The sequence below is a fragment of the Coffea arabica genome, chromosome 6c, assembly GCF_036785885.1.
Source record: "Coffea arabica cultivar ET-39 chromosome 6c, Coffea Arabica ET-39 HiFi, whole genome shotgun sequence".
Lineage (NCBI taxonomy): Eukaryota > Viridiplantae > Streptophyta > Magnoliopsida > Gentianales > Rubiaceae > Coffea > Coffea arabica.
The window spans coordinates 8,542,751-8,558,332 of NC_092320.1; the positions used below are offsets into that span (position 1 = coordinate 8,542,751).

Below are 15,582 nucleotides of genomic sequence, written 5' to 3' on the forward strand. Positions count from 1 at the left end.
ATGTATAAAATGCAACCAAATATGAAATTGGCACAGAATTGATAATCAAATCCCGCAATCTACCGAACGAGTGTATGATATTATTCATTTGGCGCTTTTGCGAAAGTTCGCAAGAGAAGACGTTCAGCTGGTTATTGCGAAAGTTCACATCATAGCGCTTTTAGCTATGACGTGATCTGACTGAATCTCTTTCTTTTTTTTTTTTCCCCCCCGAAAATTATTAAAACAGAAAACGAGGTAAAGATGCCAATTGCTTGGAGACAAAGGAGAACATTTGGACCGTACTGGATGACGAGTGTATTTGGAGACAAAAGCCCTTGTCAAAACAAGGATCACAGGTTGAAGCTTAACGAGTAAGGACCACTTGATTGAATTAGTTTAGTGGTCTTCCCAGCCGATGATGGGAATAATATGCGTACTACTGAACGAAGCATTTACTGATCGATAATTTCGGTGGGAATTAATACTGCCTGGAATGGGCACTAGTATTTGTCATGGTAATTGCGATGAATATCATGTTAGCTCGGCTTAATCAATTGCCACTCTTAGAAGAGTGGCAACGTACAGCCTAATTATCTGAACAGAAAAAAGTCTAGTGAAAGTTGAGACTTCTAATCCTTTTTTCTCATCCCCTCTTCTTTAATTCCATCCCTTCCCTATTAAGAAAAAAGAGGTGGATGGAATTTGCCAAATTGGGAACGCCAAGATGCGAAACTAATCTTCGTTTACTTAACACCAACTAAAGCATGTTAATTGGGCCAGCTCCCTGTGGACTGATAGTTACTAGTGAGTCGATCGATCCTCCTATGCTATTTTTGGGATAATACTTTGTACAATATTAGAGAATCAGTCTGATCGAAAGAAAGGTCGGGATATCTCTAAATTAAAAAAAAAAAAAAAAAAGTTAACTGGGCCTAATGTTGGTTCACGAGCGTGTTATTTGCCCAACTCGAAAGATGAACTGTGGCCCAATAAGTTATCGGTACAAATGATATGAACGCTCCACGTTTTTCCGCGAGTACTGTGGGCTTGGGAAGTGATGAGACTAGCCTGACAGCTAAAAAATCCCAATACTTTGTCTAGAAGATTCCAGAAAATTACCAAGCTTAAGAGTTCAGGATTTGTCCATTTCATAACATGGCTTCAACATCCAGGATCAAGGTTCACCCAAAATTTCATAAAGAGTTCTACCCATTTTACAAAGCCGAGCAAGGCTAAGATCAAGTTGGCCCGGCCCAATCAACTAAATTAGCCATAGCGAAAATAATTTCCAGCACGACGCGATTTGAATACAATCCGAAGCTAATATATATATAGTAGCAAGACCCGAACTTTAGAGGGTCTTTATTGGAACACCATGTAAGCAGCATACAGAACTGTTGTCAAATGTAATTCTTCATTCTTTGCACCTTCATTTTCAACATCCTCATTTAACAAACGTTGTCTCAAGCTAATCCGAGAAACATTTTGAAATAAATGCAGTAGGTTCCATCACCGTTTTGGAGTGTTTTGCTGTGGAAAAAATGATTAACAAAAAATGGACAGTAACTATGTGATTAAAATGTAAATACACAAAATAAGAAAGAGTGTGGTTGGGTAGCAAATTATTTGAAATAATTATTATAACACTTTTTGGGATGTGATGTTTGTGAGATTAAAAATGTGGTTAAGAATATTTAAAAAATTTGTGTTTATAATACAAACAAAATATTATTCGAAATAATTTTACTATCAAATTATGTATGCGCCGTATTCTCAACTTTCTTCGTCTAATGGATCTCGCATTCACACCCTAGTTTGCAGTGAAAAAAACTTTACCAATATTTATTCTCAATTTTTTTCTTTAGTATAAGTGGGAGGATTCAAATCGAATATCTTTCACTTATATTCTGCCTCTTTAAACTACACAATCCATCTTTCCCACCTATTACTTTTTTTTTTTTTGGCAAGTAAGAACTTCCTATATATAATTTCTTTCACCTTACCACCCCAACCCTTTCTTTCCCTTCTTTTTGTAATCAGAATATTTTGAACCCAAAATCTTCTATATATAATCCCTCACACCTTACCACTCAACCCAATCCTCCCCTCATTTTTAATAATTTATAATCACTCTTATTATTTAGCAATATCGTATGCAATCATCTATACAATATATAAAGTTAGATGTGTGGCAATTGATGCAAACTTTTCTACGTCAAATTTTGAATTTCTAATTTTATCCTTATAGAAACCAAAATGTTCACCTAATCACACTTTGTCAACATAATTACTCATAACCGTCCTAAATATTCTAAATACCAAACTATCATAATCTTATAAGGGAAATTTGCCAAATTGGTCCCTAACATTTACCAAAAACACTTTTTTAGTCATTTACATATAAAATCAGCCAAAATGGTCCTTCACATTTAAATTGTGAGCCAATGTGGTCCTATTGCTCGTTTTTGCTCATTTCTCCGGCTAAAAATAGCACGCCTCTCTCACGTGATCATATTTTTAGGGGCAAAACCGGAAACACATTTCATTACCTGTTAAAAGTAAAAGGTGTGGACAACCACCAAAATACACATTTCACCTTTGGCCCTCAAAGTTTCAAGAAACCTGAATTGCATCCCCGAATGGTGGCGAAAATTATTTTGTAATTCTCCTGTATAAGTGATGTGCTTGATGAATCCATAGATCTGGTTCTTGTTTACTTATATCCGAAAGTCCTAACCTTTCCATTCTAAGTGAGAGTCTAACAAGTCCAGGACATTTGTGCAACATCGATCCCACGAATCCAATTTGGGCCTTAGCTGGAACCCTAAGCCTCAGCTCCTCCGCCGCCCGCCAAAGCCGCTTACTCGTGTCCCTCCATCCTTTGCAAACCATGGCCGCCGACAACAGTGTTGGAGGCGGGAGCCTCCTCAACACCTCCCACAGACAACTCATCGGCAGCTTCCCGAACCCGGCAAGATCCGATTCGGGGCTCCAGCTCGAGAAGCTCCTCCTCATCCTCCTGGTGCTCTTCCTCATCCTCTCCCTCGTCTTGCGAGTCCCTCGCATCAATATCATCGTCGAAGGAGAGAGCTCGCCGGAGGTTGGAGAAATGCTGGCGATGAGGAGGGGGAGGGGGAGGACGGACAGTGGAGAGAGGAGAAGGGATAGCGAGGGAGGAGGTGGCTGAGTCAGTTGAGGGCGTGGCGGTGGGATGCAATTCAGGTTTCTTGAAACTTTGAGGGCCAAAGGTGAAATGTGTATTTTGGTGGTTGTCCACACCTTTTACTTTTAACAGGTAATGAAATGTGTTTCCGGTTTTGCCCCTAAAAATATGATCACGTGAGAGAGGCGTGCTATTTTTAGCCGGAGAAATGAGCAAAAACGAGCAATAGGACCACATTGGCTCACAATTTAAATGTGAAGGACCATTTTGGCTGATTTTATATGTAAAGGACTAAAAAAGTGTTTTTGGTAAATGTTAGAGACCAATTTGGCAAATTTCCCATCTTATAAATCAAAGTTTTAAAATAAATTTATAATAACTATATTTCTTTGAAACATAAAATTTATAGAAAATTAATTTATTTTAATCATTTATAAATTGCACACACATTGAGCGTGCCCTTAACACTAGTAAATTATAGATGAAGAAATATGTATCTTAGCCTGCAATAAATAATTTCAAACAAATATTTTTGAAATTATTATAGCTTGCGATTGGAATGTCACGTGCCCAGCAGAGCCGCGGGTGTTTATCCTCGGTTTTGATTTCAGAGATTGCCGTACTAATTCACATATTTTCTGGTCCAGTGACTAGTCTGCCCAACAAACCAAAATTTCAGACACGGTTCTCTTTAATTGTTCCTCGTAATATTCGTTTAATAATAGTCCAACCGGATTTTCTGTCTCCAGCTCTTCCTCTTCTTCATCATCATCATCTTCTACTATTCACTTAATTATCCATTCATAGTAATTTTCCGACTTAATAAACAATTATTAATACCTCCTTGTCGGCTTGTATGGGAGTAACATAGGACAGGGGCACTTAATTATATCGAGGCTAACATTTGATCGTTAGACCATAAATAAACACGAAGAGGAACCAAATAACGACGTCGATCAAAAGAGCTGCACCAAAACTGGTAATTTCTTCGATCATTGACTTTTTTTTCTTCTTCAATGACGATTTTTGAAATTTTACATTTCTCAGCGTTGATTGCATATTATGTTGAGCTACCTAATCGGCGGACGTTTAATCAGTTAAATTGATTGATTGATGATGTTTAGGGTTTCTGGTCGGATTGTTTTGGATTGGAAATTTGTCTCGTCTTAATTCTGTATTCTTATTGTTGTGGGTTCTGTTTTTCCAGGAAGTTTATGAAAGCGAGCATTTTTTGATAGTAGTCGTCCGTTTAGCTGATTCTCTCAAAAATTCTTCATCATAAATACAATTCTAATTTATTTCATCTTTGTTATTAGATAGAAAAGTTTAGTTTATTTTTCTTCTTTTTGATGTTTAAAGGGTTGTATTGGTACATTATAGTACAACTAAGTGTCTGCTTTTAGCTCTCACATGATTTTAAGTTCCCCTTGCTGAGTTGGGTTTCTTGGTTTGCCCTTGCTTCCATGTTGGTTCAACGGAGGAGTTTGATACTTTCTTTAACAAATTTGACGGGCAATTGATACATTGGTTGTGTGATCTTTGCTTGTCCATCAGTGCTCAATTGTGCCAGACTTGAGATTCTGTTGAAATTAAAGGATTGCTTTAGGAGCTCTTTCCCTCTTTGTGAGTGTATATCCCTTCCTTCGTCTTCAAGAAATTCGTTTGAAGAGGATTTCAGGGTTAACTAAGTTGTGATTATTTTGCACTTGGGTGCAAATTGTTAGTAAATTCATTTTTTTTTTAAGGTGTTCTTCTCAAACACATATTTATCAGCTTTCTATATTCTGAATTTTGTTGATATGAGATGTTTTGAGCTTGATTTGCAGTAGGGACTGCTAGCTCCCTCCCACTTGTGTCTTTTGCTTTTGCAGTCTAAGAGTCTGTAGAAACATCATAAAACTCAATTCTATTAAAACTCAATTTTCTGCCCATCCTTCATTTAATACTGAAAAGAATGGCTTGAAATGTGGGTTGTAATGCGTTGCTTTCTTACATAATCTGATAGGAGATGATCTTTTAGATTAGTCTTTTTCCTCCTCTCCTGTCAACTCTTTCCTCATGTAGGTTTATCTATTAGCGTTTGGAGATGAGATTAAAATATGTATTTTTCTTTTCTTCTAGGTGAGCAGTTTTTGGTATATTGGAAACAATAGCATTGTTTCATCAGCCAAGATAATATTGACATTGCCATTGAAAATGCTGCTTGTGAAGACCTAACACACACAGCGCCCTGAGTAGCTAGAAGTATTCAGTTCTTTCAGTTTCTGAGGAATTAATGGCTGTTACCTCTCAAGAGACCGGTCGAGAAAATCCCACTGATAGATTTCCTTTGCTCATGGAGCAGGCAGAGAATCGTGAAAGTAATGATCATGTTATTGATATTGGACGGGTTGGTGATGCTTCCTCTTCAGACTCATCTGATCATGGTTCTCCTTGTGGTTTGACTACACCACATCATGAAACAGGACCCTCAGGTCGGGGTCAAGTGCCTTTGACTCAGTCACCCTCAGTGTCTAATGGTTCCAACTTTAGGAGCTCTTCACTTTCACGGCGAGGTGAAGGTTTGGGGCGTCGATGGAGTCCATTCAATACGGTGTTGTGGATTTCCCTTGAGCTAGTATTCACTGTTGGCCAAATTATTGCAGCACTGGTTGTTCTATATTTGTCAAGACGTGAGAATCCACAAACTCCATTGTTTGCTTGGGTTGTTGGTTATGCTGCTGGTTGTGCATTAAGCCTCCCTCTCTATTACTGGCGCTATATTCATAGTAATCAGATCACTGATCAAAGGTCCACTCAATCACGTCAAGGCTCGAGACGAGCCAATTTGACATCAGAACCCAATTCTTACATAACCATCTCACTAACTAGGTCTTCAGAAGAGGCAGCTGGCCAGAATACATCTACAGGCGCTTGGAATGGTCAGAATAATGGCGCTCCCAATGCTAGGTATCTGTATTTATGACAAATTTTTTATGTCATTTCTATAGGAGGAGATATAAACCTTTTTTTTAAAAAAAAAATTATGATTATCTGTATATTCTTTGTTTTTTAGCAAACAATGACGAGTATTTAAGTTTGTTTGGATGATTGTTATCTAAGTCGCATTGTTAACAATTAAAATAGTTCAATATGCCTGTTTTGTCGACATTCTTTCTTAAAGTAGATACTACATCTAAAGTTCGTACCATGTTATCTTGTTACTGGTAACTTTTGTTTATTACCCTTTCATTTTTGTTGTTGCCTTTCTAGTATGAAGGCTCAACATTTGTTTTTCAAATTCCTCTTATGTAGTCCATTTTGACATAAATGCCACGTTCTGGCTTTGGCAAGTGATGCTTGCCAGGGGCATTGCTCTTCCAGGAAATATTCCTTTCAATTTTCTAAAACTGGGAAGATAATTCTAAAGTATCTTGTTCAAGTTATTAGGGCAGAATTGCTTATTGCAAGTGGTATCTCTACAATCTTAGAGTTGCATATTGAAGTCAGGGAGGTGGATTTAGGAGACGAGGCTTAAAATAACTTCAAGTTCACCTCACTCTTCAAGTTTATAGTAGTTGTATTTGTCTAAGTTGTTTATAGTAGATTTTATGGCCATAGGGAGCTTCAAGTAAGAGTAAATTTGAGTACCTTTGTAACTTATTCTTTATATGGTTAGTATATTAATGTAGCATTATCTGTTCATGAAGCTGCATTTATCTAAAGACATTCATGACTTTACTATACATTTTTGCGAGCTGAGAATACTTTTTTGTGGATACCCCACTCATCACATGCAGGTTCATTGCCTTGAGAGCTAATCTACTCAAGCAGTATGTTTTAATGTATAGTTAATGTAATTTGTTGTTGTTATTTCAGGGTCAGTGTACTGATGGACCACTTCAAAATGGCCTTGGATTGCTTTTTTGCAGTTTGGTTTGTTGTTGGTAATGTTTGGATATTTGGAGGGCATTCATCTTCTTCTGATGCCCCAAATTTGTATAGGTACAAGCTGCTTTTATATTCGTAGATTTTACTTTTATAACTATCCTTCTGATTTGACGCGCCTTCTGAATCCTTTGCAGGTTATGTTTGGTGTTTCTTACCTTTAGTTGTATTGGCTATGCCATGCCTTTCATTTTGTGTGGAATGATATGCTGCTGTCTTCCATGCATCATTCATATTCTTGGTGTACGTGAGGATATGAATGGAGTGAGAGGAGCCACTGAAGAGTCTATTAATGCTTTGCCCAAACATAAGTTTAAGCTAAAGAGGAATCGAAGTAGCAGCAGTGGAGACAGCAGTTCTGGATTTGAGGAAGGTGGGTTTCTAGCTGCCGGAACAGAAAAGGAGCGTGCCATCTCAGGGGAAGATGCTGTAAGTTATACTCTGCTTTGAGGCTTCCAAAGTCAGAAACTAGACAATGGGATTTATGATCTCTATTTTACATTCTTATTGCAATTTATTCGACTGTTCTTCAGATGGTGGAATGGTGCAGTGGTTAAAAGAAGGATGTATAAGTATAACATCTTTTAGCCATGATGTTCCTTATCTTGTGCTTAGTTCAATTTGGTTGGAGACAGTAGTATATTTAGAATTTCAAAATCAACATACAGTAGGATAAGCTATGAATGGTATTTTTTACCCTGTTATGCTGAAAATTATTGTAATTGGACTGGTGCAGGTTTGTTGTATCTGCTTGACAAAATATGAGGACGATGATGAGTTGAGAGAGCTTCCCTGCTCTCATTTCTTCCACACAGAATGTGTGGATAAGTGGCTTAAGATAAATGCATCGTGCCCCCTCTGCAAATTTGAAATTGGTGGTGGTGGTGGTGCTGAGGATGCAGCACCTGTAGAAGCCAGCCAGGAAGATCAAGGAGCATGAAACATGGGTTGATGAAACAAGTAATGGCACAAGGTAGGAGCTTGCCTTTCCATACGAGGTATTCTGAATATGAGATGATGGTAAGGTTGTACAGTCGAGGTCATCAAGTGTCTCTGCAGCTTCATGACATCAACATCTGTGATGTACAAGGGTAATTGTGATTTGTCAAATGCGCTTCCCGGTTGTGCAGAAGTATGCGATATGTTGTCAAGCTGTAGATTTGAGTTATACCCTATTTCTTTGAAGGATATGTATGCTCTTGAAGCTGCTGAGCAAGAAATACATCATCTTTGAATAAATTACTGTCGTTGTAGGCTACATTTTTGGTTTTAATGTATGAAGAAGAACCCTTGCTCTGGTTAAATGTTTTAGCCTGCGATGGGATGTTAATGCGGTACTGGATCCCATTACGCAGCAGTATTGGAGACCCCCCCAACTGAGTTGAACCTGATTTAACCAAGTTGATCGAGAAGTTAGTGGGGTTACCGCTCCAAGAAATCACTTCAATGCCGTTTTAGCGCTGAAATTATTTATTATTGCCGGAGTTACCAATTGGCTGATTGGGAATCGCCTGAAAAGAGATGATCCATCATGTTAGTAATAGGTAAGAACTTGTCGAGCCCCCCTCCACATTCCCAATATATTATTTCGGGTTTTTAATACTGCTCTTCCAGACCGCTTTGTTTGGATTGTGAATTATTTACCAAACTATATCTGCTTACATCATCATTACAATTTTCAACGCACCTTTTTATCTTCTCAATTACCTTTTTATCTCACATACATCACATCACAAAAAGTACTACAGTAAAAATATCTCAAATAATTCACAATCCAAACTATAATTCATTGCGTCGAGAAACTAAAAGGAGAGAAAAGCAACAATTCTGATCATGCAACAACTCCAAGAGAAATCTCTAATTGGAACGCCCCAAGGTAGGGACAGTCGCTAGGATTATGAGTTTTAGTTGGGTTCTCGAATCGGAAGAGTTCATGATAAATCTTTGTTTTCTTTTTTTGGTTTTCGGATTATAGGGTTCGTAAAGATTTGCTTTTTCCCTCCTCGTCTGATTTTTTTCCTTTTTTATTTTTTGGGTAGGGGAATATGTCACTAGTTTATTTGTCAACGGTTGGAATACTAGTATAGAGAAAATAAAAGTCTATGAGGTTAAGGTGCTACTCACATGATGGAAAATGTTAATAATTAGCTAATAAGTGCAACGAAGTATATATACTATTATGTATTTAAACCGTATGAAGGCATCCTATTTTTGTAATAGTATCTGTTTTCACTGACTTCAAAAGTGAAATAAAAAGCTCAAAATTGCTTGAATAAAGTCCACATTCTAGTTATCTTTTTCAAACTTTTGATGGTTCCCTACACCAAACTACCAAACTCCCAAAAGAACAAAAGAAATCCAAACGCTTACCACTGCGCATCCTTATCTTTCTTCCCTTTATTTTTTTCAAAGAAGGTGTTGTTTGATGCTGGCCATTGGTCAATGGCACTGTATTGTTGTGTGGTTTGTGTGACTTCCATGTAACATCCATAGCCATAATGAGCATGTGGCTTTAATTAGCAACCGGGTTGAAATGTCCATATACTAAACATGAATGTAAGTAACTGGTAAAAAATACTTCCTCCGTCCCACTTTGATAGTCCTGTTTCTTTTTTTTTCACACAGTTTAAGAAAAAATAGTTAATTTTGTTGAAAAAATAAATTTAGATTGTTATTTTCCTAAAATACCCTCACATAAAATATGGTATAATTTTATGGGAACTTGAATTGATGGTAAAAAAAGAATCAACTCTCATTAAATGGGGTAGATTTATAGTAATAACTACTTACATTGAATAAAGGTATTTTAAAAAAAATAAAATATAACTACATTCTTCAATTAGAAAGTGGACTACAATTTAGGACAGATGAAAAAGGAATACAGGACTATCAAAGTGGGACGAGAGGGAGTATTAGATTAATTTCATCTCCTCCCACATTTGCAAAAGTTTGATACTTGAAGAATAAAGATTATATATCATGACCCAATTGCCATTCCTGAGTATAGATTTTAACAGTACTTGGACTTTTGGTCTAGAGGTAAATTTTTTTATGGTCGACTCATGCTCGGATAGATTTGATTTTCAAAAATCTAATGACCCAAATGTGACATTACAATTTACAATTAATTTCTCCACACTGAGATTTTCATTTTTTACACATATAATACTGCATCCTGTCGCGTTAGTGTAAGCAAGTATTCACACTAAAAGATTTCATAAAAACTGGTTCATAAATTTAAAAATGTACTGCGTTCCCCCAACCCCAACCCCAAAAAAAAAAAAAAAGAAAAAAGAAAAAACGAGGCGTTATCTTTATCGTGTGCTATAAAATGAAATGCAACCTATGTCATATGGGAGCAGTATCAAAAACCCAATTCATTCCCTCCTGTTCCTGGTGTTCATTTCTTCTGCACTCACCCAAACCCAAAGCCGAAGCCTAACCCCTACCCCTTTGGCCTTCCCAGTTCGCAATCAAATAGGTCCCCGAAACTCCAGAACACTCTTCTCTTCATCTGCGTCTTCTTCTTCATCCACCAAATCCCCCCCGCGACCCAAATCCCAACCCTATAACCCGTAACCGACCACCCCCCCGCCCTCTTCTCGCCGTTTCCCTGACCTCTCCAATTAGCCGCCCCCAGCATTTCTAGCCCTTCCCTCTTGCAATTCACAGGAATACAAACATATAACGCACGCGGTTATAAATTTCTCTTTTTCTTTTTTTGGCTGTTTCTGTGTTCTCCAGAGGCAGTTTTAGATACAGGTGTTGTTGTTGTTTGGGAAAATGGTAGGAGGCGGAAACAAGAAGGACGATTTAGTGATGAGCAACAATAACGTTTTTGCTGCTTTGGGAAGTTTAAGGAAGAAGAAGAAGTCTGCCGGCTCATCGGATAAGGATGGGAAGAGCAAGAGCTCTTCTTCGTCTTCTTCTAAGAAGCAGGAACCAAAGGTGGAGCCCGAGCCTCAGGTTTTCTGGTCGCCAGCACCTTTGACGAACAAATCCTGGGCTGACGTGGACGACGAGGATGATGATGATTATTATGCCACCAACGCGCCCCCTCAGTCTGTTTGGGGCGGTGCCTCTGGTGCCGCCGAGGAACTGCACACCTTGCCTAAGGAGAGCTCCACTCCTGTCGAGGTCTCAAAGCTTTTGTTAAATTTTTTTGAACTTTTCTTTGTTTTAAGCATTAAACTGATTTTATATTTTTATTTGTTATTAATGGAATATCTTGCTGTTTATTACTGTTTCATTTGTTAGCGTTTTTTTCCTTCCCTTTTTTAACCTTAAATGAATCATGCTAGTGTGCCATTTTGTAGCGATTTGGATTTCTGCTGCAGGAATTGTTTTTTTTAAGTGATCAAAGATGTCATATAATGTTTTGCAAGTGTTGATATGATAGGGTTTGCGGAAAACTCAGAGAAGAAAATAGGGTGGAATGAAGAAAGGAAAAGGTTGATGGCATATTAGTTGGCGTGTTTTGCTATTGTTAATGATTGTTGAGATCTAGTGTCTTTAATGATTTGAGCTAATGATTAGGTCTCTTGCTTCTGTTTTTGGAAACCTGTTCTGTTTTGATTTGGGAGATAAGATTTGAATTTTCAAATGTAGTTGCAATTTGGCAATGCTCAGAATGGTTCAGGATTTTGTCTTGAGCCGTTGATTGCATTATAAACCAAAAACGTGGAACTGATTTCCTTCATAGAAAGCAAAGAAAGAATTCTGAAACAGCTTCCTGCGGGAAGGGCTTATTTTTTGTTGGGTATTTGGAAACAGTTTCTTAACTTGTGGTATGGACACTTTTTAAATGGAAATCATCATGTAGATTTCTTCTATTTTTGGTTGTTGAAATCTTGTGTATGAGAAACATCATCTTACTTGACTACTGCTTTTTATATGGCTGGAAGTTGCAAAATTTGATCTTCTAAGGACATTTGTCATTTGCTTGGTCTTCTAAAGATTCTTGCTATTTGTCATCTGTTTGGGATTTGTAGGACTTTCTCTATGTTCATGCTTGATTTTTGGATACTTCAGCACGTCAATTTGTCGAAGAGCACGCAAATTGGCATTGTTTATCAATTATTTTGGTTGCTTTGAGAATCCGTTAACTGCCATTTATGGTGTCAGTCTCCTTTAAATTTTGCCAAGTTGGTTACATGTCCTCCCATCGAGACTCATGTCTTTCTTTTTCCTGTTTTGGTGGAACTATTATTTACATGTCCTTTTCCAATTTTAGTCATTTCTTTGCATAGAATTCCTTTTTAGCTTCAAAATGCTCAAAACCTTATTATAGGGCAAGAAGTATACCTGTGTTATAGGCTCCATGAAAGAACTCAAACTAAGCCAAACTTAGGTTTAGGAGACATTGCTGCTGACTTTTTACTAAGGAATTGAAACTACAATCAATCCTTATTTTCTCCGAGAAGGAAAAATTCCCGGACTAGTTGAAAAGTAGACCAGCAGATTTTCTAAAACACCCAACGATAGTCAAGTCCCTTGACGTCAATTAATTTCTAGCTTCATATGATTTGTGAATCTTACATTCGCTACATTCCAAAAGAATTGGGATTTTTTTTCCTTTTGGTTGGTGGTCAACAATTGTTTGCAAGCACTCTCTCTCTCTCTCTCTCTCTCTCTCTCTCTCTTAGGTTTTCCTTTTTTGGGGGTTTTAATATCTGATTTTTTCTTTTGTCAGTGTGCAGTGCTCTCTCTCTCTATAGTTTTCCTTTTTTTTAAAATTATTTTAATATCTGATCTCTTTGTAAGGAATGTTTAATTTACTTATTTTTGTTGTCTGTTTGGAGTAACAGTTTAGTTTACGTACTTACCGATGGATGTAAATAGGTTAAGTGGTCTATCCATCTAAGCCAGTAAATACTATAGAGGAACAACCATTGTTCTTTTCCTGGTTCCGACAGATTATTTAGTGTGGGAGTTTGGTGGATGAATGGGTTTGCTTGAGAATTGAACCCTCTGTATGATGTTAGGGATCATTAGTATTGCAGTATGTGCAAGCAATTGAGAAGAGAATCTTTGATTACAGCATGGTGGTTGACCTGCCTCTTTTTTATAACTCTTAATACATGTGTGGGTACCTTCGCCCAATAGAATTATGTGTACTAAATCATGTACATCAAATGAAATTGAGATGCTATAGCAGATGGAATGATGACAATTAATAAAAGCAAAGGGCTCTGCTGTGGGTGGCTAGATTTGTTACAATTTTTTTTGGCTTTCCTCTTGGCTAAGCATTTATGTGAAGGCATCATTTCTCTTCCTTGAGTTGTTTGATCTGGAGATCTACAGGCCCCATCTTTGAATCTCTATAGGCTTCTTTTGGTTGCATGTCTATTGAATGATGGTCTTGCTTGCTAATTTGCTTGATGCTGAACGACTTGTGACACCTGCAGTCAAAGTTCATGCCTTTTCTCTCTCATTTTTCCAACTTTGATACTGAGGATGTGAGAACCTTTTTCAGTCAATTTGGTTTACAAATTTCGCATTCTACTTGCATCATCACCTGTTTGGTTTTCATTGTCACAAATAATTTCATGCATCCTTTGGTTCCTTTTTGTCTTTCTTTAACTTTTAAACTTGAGCATGTGGTTAAGTATTTTGTTTATCTTTTTGTACTTGTTCCCTGTAAAGGCAGACAGTTAAAATGACCAACTCTCATGTCTTGTGGACATCAGGAAAGTGAAAGTGAAGAAGAAGGTATTGATGAAGTGGATGATGATAACGAGGATGAACATGAGCATGAATCTGAGGTACCGGTAGAGAAAGAGCCTGTAACTAAGAAGCCTGCAGAAGTTCTGGCACCTAAGGAGTCAGAAAGGCAGTTGTCAAAGAAAGAATTGAAGAAGAAGGAATTGGCTGAGCTTGAAGCAATGCTCGCTCAATTTGGATGTAACAAGCCTGACGAAGAAGATGCATCCCAAGGTAAGTTCTGTTTTCTCTATTTCTTTGTTTTTCATTAGGCAACTAAGTCAAAAGGAGTCTCTTATTTTTATGGTGCAACATATCATAAATGTCAACATGTGATTAATTCCTCTGAGCCTACAATTTCATGATTGTAGCTTGCAAAGAAGCTATTTGCTAATTAAGAAATTTTCCATTGTCTTAATTTGACGTCTTTTGCTTCATATTAATTTGTTATACTGTTTCTTACATCCTTTTCTTGTTCTTCTTTTTTGCTTTTTGGTGGAGGAGAAGTTGGAGTGTCATTGTGCGGTACAGCATTAGATGGTTGAATTCTTACAGACTGTTCTTTGCGGCATGCCCAAAACTTGTTATTTTAATTTTCTTTTTGTCTGGAAATGTGGTTCGTTGTTCTTAACTTGCATGTTGCTACTCTCAGGCGTTCATGATAAGAAGGTGGAGGCTGTGAATGAGGAGGTGAATAAGAAGGAGAACACTGCTCCAGGCGAGAGCAAGAGTGCAAAAAAGAAGAAAAAGAAGGATAAATTGTCAAAGGAGTCCAAAGAAGAACAGGATCAGGCTGTGGGTGTTGAGGTTGGAAGTGGAACTGATGGGAACGTCAGGACTGAGGAGTTAGAAGATGAACCTGTAGATGTGAAAGAGAAGATAAAGAAGGTAGCATCAATGAAGAAGAAAAAGTCTAGCAAGGAAATGGATGCTGCTGCCAAAGCGGCGGCTAGTGAGGCTGCTGCAAGGAGTGCAAGACTAGCTGCAGCAAAGAAGAAGGAGAGGAGTCACTACAACCAGCACCCCCAGCGGTAGATCTTTTTGAGTAGTGTGAGCATGTATTCCCTTGTTCATTGTTAAATGACAGTAAACAAACAATAGATATTTTGCCATTTAAAGTGACTCTTGAGAGATGTTACGTTTTTGTTTAAATCTAGAGAAATGTCATGGATCTTGAAATTAGGTTCCTTGATCTTTCCCTTAATCCTCCTTTTTATTAAATTTTCTTCATTTCCTGCTCTTTGGTAAATTTGCTACGGATGTTTTTACTGAGTCAATAAATAAATGGATTAACGCAATTGATTCTTCATGAATGTGGCTAGTAGAGTAAGCCATTAAGGCCGCGAAATTTTTTAGGATATTATAGTCTCGAATGTGCTTTTCCTCCCCCGATGTATATCTTATGGTTTTGCTAGATGTATTAGCTTCTGATTACTAGAGTCATAGGTCAATACGTACCATTGTCAAGTTCACTTCTTTCCTTTTCGCCTCAGCCCACCTGAAGCTAGCGTTTTCTTCCAGGTCGAGTTCTGCGTGTAACCATTTTGCACGTAATTTTTAGTAAAATAAAGCTAAATTTATGGTATATAGCTAGCTACTTTCCAACCTCCGTTCTTCACCTAGCTATATGCGCGCCTTGCAGTTTTGTCAATTTGGACTCAGCTATTTCACCGTTCGTACCCTTGGGTTTTCACCATTCGTCAATTTCGGCTATGCTACAAAAATTTTTGCACTTTGTATCCGGACATTTTCTGCCAGTCCTTAATAATTTATGGTACCAAAGGATTACGTTGAATATCCAAATGATA

The 15,582-nt window shown here is 37.6% G+C and overlaps 2 protein-coding genes across 6 annotated transcripts; both read left to right on the top strand.

The window, feature by feature from the left end:
* The first annotated feature begins 3,921 nt into the window (after positions 1 to 3,921).
* LOC113694135 (E3 ubiquitin-protein ligase At1g63170) lies at positions 3,922 to 8,225 on the top strand. The gene is made up of 5 exons (XM_027212990.2): positions 3,922 to 4,124; positions 5,267 to 6,094; positions 7,004 to 7,129; positions 7,210 to 7,501; positions 7,809 to 8,225. The coding sequence occupies exons 2-5, from the start codon at positions 5,421 to 5,423 to the stop codon at positions 8,010 to 8,012; spliced, it is 1,296 nt and encodes a 431-aa protein (XP_027068791.1). The 5' UTR covers positions 3,922 to 4,124; positions 5,267 to 5,420; the 3' UTR covers positions 8,013 to 8,225.
* Positions 8,226 to 10,419: 2,194 nt separating this feature from the next.
* Positions 10,420 to 14,978, top strand: LOC113693809 (uncharacterized). Of its 5 annotated transcripts, none has more exons than XM_072052633.1 (4): positions 10,420 to 11,209; positions 13,762 to 14,008; positions 14,279 to 14,314; positions 14,427 to 14,978. In XM_072052633.1, the coding sequence occupies exons 1-4, from the start codon at positions 10,856 to 10,858 to the stop codon at positions 14,807 to 14,809; spliced, it is 1,020 nt and encodes a 339-aa protein (XP_071908734.1). In that variant the 5' UTR covers positions 10,420 to 10,855; the 3' UTR covers positions 14,810 to 14,978. The 5 variants fall into 5 exon arrangements, with proteins under 5 accessions (XP_071908734.1, XP_071908735.1, XP_027068314.1 ...); XM_072052634.1 differs by having other exon boundaries at positions 14,279 to 14,299; XM_027212513.2 differs by having other exon boundaries at positions 14,282 to 14,314.
* Positions 14,979 to 15,582: the final 604 nt, after the last annotated feature.